At 39.5% G+C, this 10,909-nt stretch overlaps 1 protein-coding gene across 1 annotated transcript in view; it reads right to left on the bottom strand.

Annotated features, from left to right (window-relative positions):
• Window positions 1-5,326: 5,326 nt before the first annotated feature.
• The window catches only part of zpld1a (zona pellucida-like domain containing 1a), a 32,830-nt gene continuing 27,247 nt past the window's right edge, over window positions 5,327-10,909 (bottom strand). Inside the window, exon 10 of the mRNA XM_030153310.1 lies at window positions 5,327-6,301. Within this exon, the coding sequence (XP_030009170.1) occupies window positions 6,126-6,301 (176 nt within the window). The 3' untranslated portion in view covers window positions 5,327-6,125. The remainder of the gene's footprint in view (window positions 6,302-10,909) is intronic.

Here is a 10,909-nt window from a genome sequence, read left to right as displayed (position 1 = left end):
GGGAGCAGAATATTTAAAAACTTTCTTTCCCAGTTCTGCTCTGACTTACACATATTACACATATTTTCATCAATGCATTCAGAACACTTTATGGAATAAAAACACAAGTAAGTATGTAAGTAAAGTCAACAAATCCAACTGTTAACACATGTTTATAGAAAATGTTTTGTTAAATTAAATTTCAGTTTTGACCTACCACACATCCAACCATCTTCCCTTTTTACAGCCAGTGTTTGGAAATATAAATGTAAGTGGGTGATATTTGCACTTTAACTTGCCTCTAAACAACATGAACTTAGTCACCTTTACCAGCCACATAGTTCAGTAACTTCACAACCCACTCACAACGTTTCGGTGATCCATTTATGGGTCACAACCCAAAAGTTGGGAAAGCAGGAGAAAAGGTCACGTTAGGGTCAGCAGTTTGTCAACAAACGTGAGAAAATTATCAAAATCTTTATAAATAATGTTCCTAAAACACAGACTTAGACTTGATGGATGGATGGATGGATGGATGGATGGATGGATGATAGGGGGATGGATGGATGGGTGGATGGATGGATGGATGGATGGAATAGGGGGATGGATGGATGGATGATAGGGGGATGGATAAATGGATGGATGGATGGGTGGATGGATGGATGGATAATGGGGGGGATGGATGGATGGATGGATGATAGGGGATGGATGGATGGATGATGGATGGATGGATGATGGGGATGATGGATGGATGGATGGATGGATGATAGGGGGATGATGGATGGATGGATGATAGAGGGATGGATGGATGGATGGATGATAGGGGGATGGATGGATGAATAGATGCAAAATCAACATTATTGAGTCGGATTTCATTTTAAAACTTCAAAGTCCACATTCAACACGTTTACACAGAAGGCGATAACAGTCTTTTAGCTTTGTGATCACAGTGTCATCTGACTAATCATAACTGTTTTTAATAACTTATTTGATGTTATAAAAATGGGTGACTGATAGTAGTGACCAATCACAGCCTAGAATCCAGAAACCAACAGAGTTCTGGGTCCACTTCCACTGCACAGACTCTGGCTTCAGATTGTATCTCAAAAACAACATGACATCTCCTGTGAAACGGAGATTTAAGCTTCAGCGACACAGCACTGGTGCCTCCGTCTTTTATAGAGTTTATGATGCACATGGTAGATTACATCTGTCCATATCCTCCTATGGTGCAGATTACTTTTTGTGCTTTTGTACCTCCCAACAGTTTTAATTACTGAGCTTTAGAAGTTTGTTTTCATTGCTGGACAGAGACAATATTTATGCCAAGCGAAGTTAATTGCCTCCTGGCTCCAGCTTTGTACTTAAAGCCTCAGTGCGTCCATAATTCCATAATTACCTTTCAGCATATTGTAACTGAAGTGGTCCAGAAGGAAACAAGACTTTGGCGTCCACTCTTGGCTCTGTTTTCTCATGGTATGCAAATTCTACCTCATGACAGACGGTTTTGACCACTTTGGGCTGTAGATGGTTAATTGTTTTTGGATCCTTTTGTAGAGGAAAAATGATTTTTTGCTGAATCATTCTGTCTAAGCATTTTGTCTAAACTTTGTACTTGTCATTCTGACGATTTTTTATACTTTGTACTTGGTATACTGAGCAAATCAATAGAATTTAATCAAAACCAGATAATGTAGGGACCAGTGGCAATTTCTCATAGACTGCAAGGGAAGCCCGGCTTCGCCTAAAATTACGAAAATTAAATGGTTAAATATGTTCGGTTGTGTTGACATTTTATTGACTACAAATGCGTTAGAGCACGTTCATCTCAAAGATGAGTTCGTTCAGAATCAGTTTTATCACAAACCAACGGACGCGATGTTGTTCACTTCTCATACATTCCCGTTGTGCTGTTTTCTCATTCGATCTCTGCTCAGTGCATTTGTCCGTAGACTGCGGGAGTCTCTGGGCTTCAATGGGACTGAGTGGAACAGTTTTTTTCATTGCCTCAAAACTGGACGGTAATTGGATAAATGCCACGATGTTGTCCCGCCCCCGGACGCCGGGCGTCTCTGGGGGTGAATGGAGCTGTGGGCGGAGCTCGGCTGGGCTGGACGCCAGAATCCCACGTGCTGACTGGAGGATCAGTCGAAAGGCTGAATCCCGTTTGATTGACAGCTATTTTGAGATCTACTCCTTCACTGACACAGTTCAGTTTAATACCGTCACACATTCTGCTGTGAAATCAAGAGAGAAACTACTATGAAATTACTCGTTCATTTCTTGCACTGTAAATAAAACACACTCATTGTACTTCCTTGTTTCAATTTAACATAATTTCAGCATTTTCTTGTTTCAGTTCCACAATTTAATCATTTCTTGTTCGAGTTTAATATTGTTTTGTAGATAGTTAAATCAATCAAACTGTTGGCTAGGTCGGAGTGAAAGGAGCATCTGTAGTTTAAAAAGGCTGAAGTCTTACACCCACAACACACTGGGCCAAGGCAATCTGAGCAGCCTAGCTCTGATGGATATTGAGAGGACACTGGCCCAGTCCCTGGAAAAGACGCCTACTTGGTATGATAAGGTCACTGAGCATTTTCTTAATTCTTTTTTTTTTTTTTCATGTAAGCCAACGATGACCTTCCCCTGTCTGAAAGACGAGCAGCCGCCACTGGTAGGGACATATGATGGAACTTAGGTAAACATGTTTGCGTGACTTGCGCAGTATAAAGGCTCTTTGACTTCTATCCGTCTGTGTCCAGTCTTAGCAGACTGCACCCTGTTTGGCCGAACAGAAACTTTGTCTCTGAAACTTTTGTTGATCATTGTGCTTATTGTTGGTTGTTCATTTTAATTGGAAATATTATTCTAGAATAAATTGATGCAAATCTACAAGCTCATTGTGCTTCTTTCTCACCATGAGGTTTAGGCCCTGACACCTTTCAGACATGACTCCACTGCTCAGCGGCTCAACACAGAAGCCTCTGGAAAAGTGGTGTCAGTTTCCTATAGAGGTGTGAAACAGTGGTCGATTTTCCATTGGACATCCGCACAAAACTTTACCGATATTTACTAAATGTCGAAAAAACAGAAGTGCGTAGAGGTGGGAAGTAACAAAGTATAAGTACTTTGTTACTGTGCTTAAGTAGATTTTTTTAGGTATCTGTATTTTATTTGAGTATTTTCCTGGCAACTTTTTACTTTTACTCCCTACATTTTTGCATAAATATCTGTACTTTCTACTCCTTACATTCTCAAAATAGGCTCCTTACTTTTTCAAACTAAACGGATGTGACAGTAGTAAAATACGTCACTTCAGAGGGAAAACCAGTAGTCGCTTTTCCATTGGACATCTGCGCAAAACTTTATCGATATTTACTAAATGTTGAAAAAACATAAGTGCATAATGTCGGTTTTTCCGTTAAATCACAAATGCAATGATTTGTTTATTTATTATCGCGAGATGACATGAGAACTCATTCCATGAACATGGCGATGAACGTAAATATGGTGTTGATTTACAGATATATTCATTATTATTATACATTACCCCTCTATCTCGTACTAAATTAAAAAATGATTGAATGATCCACATTTATACCCCAGCGCATCCACTGAGGTCTGAGGGCTGGCTCCAGCTCCAGCTCCAGCTAGTGGTGCCTAAGACCAGACTTAAAACCAGGGGGGGGCGCCCAAATCTTGTAAGGTACTTTACTTGGGACTTTTGACAGGTGAGGCAGTACAAAAAGAGGATCAGTGCCTAATTAAAATATTATTTTCTGCAAGTAAAAAGTCCATCACAAGATTGTGGTACAAACTAACACTCCTGACCATGGACCAGTGGGCGTGCACTGTGGAGGAGATCTATGTTATGGAGAGACTGACACACAAACTGAGACTGCAAGAGGCACAACAAGTGGGAAAAATGGACAAATTACAGAAGGCAGGAAGAGGACACCACCACCACACCTTCTACTACAGCAAGGACGTGATGATTCATCGCAAAGTTGAATACTCAACAATGTATGTGTTTCACCGTTTCAGTGTAATAGTTCAAGAAAACTTTAATAAAAAATAAGTTAAAAAAAACAAAACAAAACAGGGGGGCGAGGCTTTCTCTGTGGTCAGCCCCAGACTCTGGAATGCCCCGCCCCCCCCCCCATGTCTGAACAGCCCCCATGGTGGAGTGTTTTCAGTCTCGTCTTTTATTCTCCGGCTTTTAACTCCGCGTGTGTTGTGTGGTCCTCCGTGTCTTTTATTTATTTGTTTACTTTTATTGGTTTTATTACGTTTCAACTATTTGATTTTGTGTTATCTCGAGCATTCCTGTAGTTTTATGCACTTATTTATTGTTTTTAGTATTTTTCTTAATTGCTTTATTGTTTGTATGATGTGCAGCACTTTGGAAACGTTCTTTTTTAAATGTGCTATATCCTCCTGTGATCCAGCAACTAATTTTTGTCCTCTGCAGGGAACAAGAGTTACACACTATACTTAAAAACAATAAAAAATACTGTCCACTACAAAGAACATTCCATATAAATTTTTTTTAATGTATCTGAAACAAACTGTTGCATTATGTTGTTTCCAATCAAGGTAATTATTTAATGTAAAAATGCTGAAACTTTTACTTTCCTGGGTGTCAGGAGGGTATAAATAAAGTGGATTGGATTGATTGGATCTTGCAGATGATTCGAATAGAATTATAGGAGATTTCTCATACCCCTCTGTTGGTTGGTTGGTTGGTTGGTTGGTTGGATGGATGGGTGGGTGGGTGGATAGATGGAGTGATAATAGTTTGGTTAAAAAAGGTGGAAATGTAAAAATACAATGGAATTGTTATGAAATAACAAGCATCCAATTACATGGATGGATGGATGGGTGAATGAATGGGGGATGGATGGATGACACGTGGGTGGGTTGATGGATGGATGAATGGATGGATGAGTGTGCTAAATTTAAATGTGCTATATATTGGATTGACTGGATCTTGCCGATTATTCGAACAGAATTATGGGAGATTTCTCCTACCCCTCCGTTTGTAGCGTGGTCCTGGAAAATCTCCATTTCGAGAACCTAAAAGCCGTCCTTCTTAGACTCATTGAGAATCGGGACACCCCTACCCCTTTGCGTGAGCATGCAAAATGGAGGGGGAGGGGCCAAGGGGTGAATTGAGATTGGGCCAAAGATTTGAGAATGTAAGTTAGTTATTAAATATCAACAACAAATCTAAACAACCTCATTTTGGTTTTCTTTAGCCTGATGGACCCGCTTTTGTTACACCAAGTAGTGAAAAACATTTTCCTGAAACCCACCAGTCACAATTCGTGTGAAGAAATACGACACAGGGCAAATTTTAATCACAAGTCAAAGTGCAATATTTTCAATATGCACAAGTGTACATAACTGGAACATTTCATGAATAGGTCAATAATGACATTTTATGAACACATTTTTGAGAAGTATACAGATGTACAATCAAACTTCAACAAGTTTATTGCCTCCACATTGCAAATAAGATCTAAAAGTGACTTAACTATTACATTTAAGCAGAACAGGCCTATTCATTGATGAATCATAAGACTACCCCTCTAGTAGGTAGCAGTATTAATAAATTAAAGATTATTTTCAATTATGACATCAAATAGACTTTAAAAGTTAGCGATTATCTCAGGAAACCTTCAAGCGTATGAATGTCAACTTGTGTTAGCTGACTTAAACGTTCACTTTTTAAAAACATTTTATACAGTAGGTTGACTTTTGCTTTTATCAAGGTTGTTTTATTCAGCAGTGCAAGTTTGACCAGCAGATTATACACTATTATAATGTATGAAAAGCCTTGTAATAGGTCCTAAACCCTGCAAAGATGTTTAGCTGAGGTATTGAATTAAGTTATGAGTGTCCCCAGCTATGTGGGTGTTGCAGAAAGAAGCCTGGCTTGACACATGAATGAAACACAAAGTGAGTACAGGACAACATATAAAAACCTGCTTTAGTTCTACTCTAATGCACACTGTACAGACCAGGTAACTGTAACTAAAACATGTTGCTTTTATCCTCGTGTAAAAATGCCAAAACGTGGTGAAACATCAGTTGCTTGCTTGTGTTCCATGTTGTTGAGGAACGTTTACAGTCACTTGGTCTCAGTTAAAGGCTGGGTTGCGGACTCCGGTTAGGGTGCTGATGGGGAGGCTTTTGCCTTTGAGGAGGGTGAGGGAGAAGATGAAGAAGCAAACACTCATCACGCCCAGGATGATGACGCCTGAGAGGAGCGCACTCGTCACTGTGTTCATCTGAAACGATGTGGCTTTCAGACGAGCTGAGGACGCAAACATACAAAGAAACAGCAACATCATAAACACACCGACTCTTAACCTTTAAACCCTCAGCCTGAAGTGGTCAGCCTGGACTTTTTTTCCTATCGCCCCACCCCCCAAAGGAGAGGCAAGGGTATTGTTTTTGATTCAGTTTGTTTGTTACCTCCGCCAAGGAGGTTATGTTTTTGCTGGCGTTGGTTTGTCTGTCTGTCTGTCTGTGTGGAAGATAACTCAAAAAGTTATGGACGGCTTTGGATGAAAATTTCAGGAAATATTGATACTGGCACAAGGAAGAAATGATTGAATTTTGGTGATCGCCGGGGGGGGGGGGGGGGGGGGGGGGGGCACTGATCTGCCTTGCAGTGCTTTTCTAGTTTGTTTAACACTCTAGCAGCAAAACTATTGGTTGCATTCATACCAAATTGGGTTCAAAAGTTCAAATTTTTAATGAATTTTTGAAATCTTTTTTTCCCCATTTACTTATACTTGGCAGAATTTCACATGTCTGTTGCAGCAAAACTATTAGTTGAATTCATACCAAATTGGATTTATAGACTGCCAGTGACCCAGAATAGATGTGATTCCATTTTGGAAAAAGTAGAACAAAGTTCAAATTTTTAATGAATTTTTGAAATCTTTTTTTTCCTCCATTTACTTATAATGGGCGAAATTTCAAATGTCGATAAAAACATTGATTTTTTTTTTCAATTTACCTCCAACTTGGCACACACACACACACACACACACACACATATATATATATATATATATATATATATATATATATATATATGTATATATATATATATATATATATTAGGGGTGGGCAAGTTAACGCGTTATTACCGCGTTGACGCATTCATTAAATAACGCCGACAATTTTTTTTTATCTCACGTTAACGCCGTTTTATTATTGTTCTGCCTTTCAAGCAAGTCTTAGTTGATTTATACATACGGACTCTTATTTTGAAACTCATGCTTTTATTTTGCCGGTCCACACCGGTGCTGTGTGTATGTGCAGCTGAGAGGAGAAAACCGGCGAACTTTGCAAGTAATGCTGATGTTTAAGCTAATTTGTTTATGCAAGCAGTCGGAGATGGGTTGGTAATTCTTTATGCAGGCTCATGCTAAGTTTATGTAAATTCATTGGTTGTGTTTAGGTCTCATATGTCAGCCTTTGAACTAACCTTTACTCATTTACGATATGAATGTTGTATTAGCTGTCATTTTATCTCGATGCTAACTTGAATGGGAAAATCCATAGACACGCTAACGATTAGCATTTACAGGTTAATTAAAGATTTACAACGTCTTTTTATTCAGCAACAAAGGCTCACATCAGAGATATTTGATACTATTCATTCTTACAACAACTGAACATAAAATACTCACAGGCAAACGTTTTTGGGGCCTTACAAACAAGAGTGAAAGAAACATGTCTGTTAGTTCTATGTCCGAACTGACTACGGTAACACGGAAAGAACAAAACATACGTTAGTGCAACTTATTCTGACCACTTCAGGGCCCCTTTTGCTTGCTTTGAACAACTGAACATCACATATTAAGGGGCTTATTAGTATTAGTACTGATTAGTGGGTTTAAGACTCCTGTAAATCACTCACAACTGTAAATACACTGGTGGGGACATAAACATGTGTGAAAGTAGTGGTTTTTTCCATGGACATTTTCATTTTAAATGTCTTCAGATGGTGGGGTTGAGAAGGACACAGTTGTTTGGAAGCACTGACGTGCAATTATTTTTATCACCGGAGTACTTCCAGTCTGGAATATCACTGAAAGGCAATACATGCTGTTGATACGTCCCCCCCCCCCCCCCCCCCCCCCCCAACAACTATGCGATTAATCACGATTAATCGCAGAAAGCCATGCGATTAATCACGATTAAAAATTTTAATCACTGCCCACCAATGTGAGAAAATAAGTTGAGTGAGTCCGTTTGCCCATTTTTCAAGAGCACTTTTTTCAAACCTTTCCAAGTCTAGCAGTCATTTACAATTTACTGCATGTTAAAATTCTGCTAAAATGGCTTCTCCTGCTTCTCATACAGACATGGCTGAAATTACCGTAATGACTCAATAAAGTCTATATAGCTCAATGTCTCAGGTTTCAGAAACCGTTGGCATTTTTCGAATTGCACACACAGTAAAAGAATTACAGCCATCCGAACTGCATATGCACAGGGTGTGTGAGCGATGATACATCAGGCTTTAAAGAGTTAATGGAATAATTTTTTAAAAAAAAATTGATTTATTTCAAATATGGAAATGGTCCGAGCTTCCAGATTGCTACTAATTGACTTCTTTGCACGACATAATATAGAAATGAAAATTCAAGGAAGCAAAAAATAATAATACACACAAAAAAATTAATTTTAGTAATTCATTTTCTACAGGAATTCTCTCTATCCAATGTGTCACCAAAGATCCTCCATAATCCAGTATTTACTTCAGTGACCATGAGATGAAGTAATTGTTCATAATCTGTTTCCATTTGCTTCTCCCATTAAAATGAACAGTACAGGATGTGCTGTAAATTAATAAACAAAAGGAATAAAAGCAACATTTCCCGAATAAAACAGGATAAAGACAGTTTTTTGATATGATCAAATTTCACCCAGTTCCTATTGAAAAAGTTAAATGTAGAAAGTGAAAAATGGCTTTATCTTGACATGAACTCTTGTGTCCTCCTGTGTGTTAAAGCTCCTACAGATTGAGATTTCAGATCTCTTATAAGTTTATCTGTGAACTGTGAACCAAGGATTTGGTAGACTTTGGTACTGGGTGCAGACTGTGCTATCATAACTGAATCTCAAGCTGAAATGTAAGTAATTGAACAAAAAAAAAAAATCACCATGGGCGGTGTGGTGGCAAAGTGGTTTGCACTTCTGCCTCACATCAAAAACCACATATACCCAGGTTAATCCTCCTGTCAGTGTCCTTGACCGACGTACTGATGAAGATCTGGAGTTGGTCCCTGAGCGTCTTTAATGGCAGCTCACTGCTCCGACCAGGGTGCAATTTGTTAAAAAACCAAAGGGGGGGGGGGGGGGTTATTTTTTTTATTTATTTACTGTCGGAGTGGGGGGGGGGGCAGTAGTTATATACATGGGGGTGCAGTTCCTAACTAACGAACCTAATGCTGGCGTGAAACTTTACATCCTTTCAACGTCCAACTCCCGGTTGTATTCCTCTATTATTCAGTGGATCTTACACGAAATTTTCACAACTTCTAACCTGTATCCACTGGACCCCTCCACTGCCCTATGGCCCCCCCAAAAATGCTGGGCCCCATGAATTTGTCACATTTACCCCTCCTTTACGGCGCCCCAGTGCATGGGGAAGTTTGCGAATTCTGAGACTTCGACAGTTCGGATCAGGTGAACGTTAATGTCAGTGATATAGGATATAGGTGAAAGAACTGTCACAACCTGCTGGTATTTACATTGGTTGGTTGTCCCCCCCCCCCCCCCCAAGGATGAAATTCATTGAGTAGAAGTAGGGATGTAAAAACCAGTAAAAACCATTTTTCGTGCCACAGTACTGTGTCAGAAGCCACTTCGAGATAATAAATAACAATCAACAACTCTAAGCGAAGGAGATGTGTTGCACTGCGTGAGGCAAATGTTGGTAACCCCAGATATTGACTGGTTTTTTGACCCCCCCACCCCCACCCCCCACAGACCCCTCCAATACAGTAAAACTGCACATTTTAGAGTGGCCTTTTATTGTGTCCAGCCTAAGGCCCACCTGTGCAATAATCCTGCTGTCTGTTGATCTGCCACACCTGTGAGGTGGATGGATGATGCTCACCAACACAGATTTAGACAAATTTGTTAACAATATTTTAGAGAAACAGGCCTTTAGTGAACACAGAACAAGTTTCAGATGTTTGAGTTCAGCTCATGAAAAACAGGAGCGAAAACAAAAGTGTTGCGTTTCTATTTCTGTAGAGTGTAAGTACACAGAATATGGATAAGCAGCTCATACGACTTCGTTTCACATAATCTGAAGTATCCTTTTCACGACAAAGCCACAATAGAAAAAGTGGAGCCCATATCTCAGTCCGTTTTATATTTAATGCTTTGTTTTTTCTTGTTTTTGGCCGATATTATACAACTTTTTATGTCACGCTGAGACATTTCCACCCAGCTTCAATGGCATTTGATAGCAGAAAATGATTCAGCCATCCACAACAGCAGGAGTCCAACAGCATCAACATTCAAAAATCAATAGAAGTTAGAAATTCATCTGAGAAATAGCAGAAACAGCAATTTCGCTTGAGTCAAACAGACCAGAATGGAATAAGTCAACAAGACATGCTGCGCTCGGAGCACAGAAACAACTCCGCCACTTTTCTTCTCATTTGGAAATGAATGGCTTCTCTTTGCTGCTTAATTGCTCTCAATAGGTTTTGCTCGCTCCCACCTGCAACAATTTCAATAGTCATTCTGCTCTTTGTAGGAAGCAACTGTAGCGCAATAACAGTGAGCGGAGGAGGGGCCTTAATCTGCCATAAACTGATAATACATAATAGACTATAAGACCTGAGTAATTTCCCTTTAATTTGAGTGTTCTTAGTCTTAAATGACC

This window comes from Sphaeramia orbicularis, chromosome 14 (genome assembly GCF_902148855.1).
Source record: "Sphaeramia orbicularis chromosome 14, fSphaOr1.1, whole genome shotgun sequence".
Lineage (NCBI taxonomy): Eukaryota > Metazoa > Chordata > Actinopteri > Kurtiformes > Apogonidae > Sphaeramia > Sphaeramia orbicularis.
The sequence above is the reverse complement of the archived record's forward strand: the minus strand, read 5'-3'. Positions and strand labels throughout refer to the sequence as shown.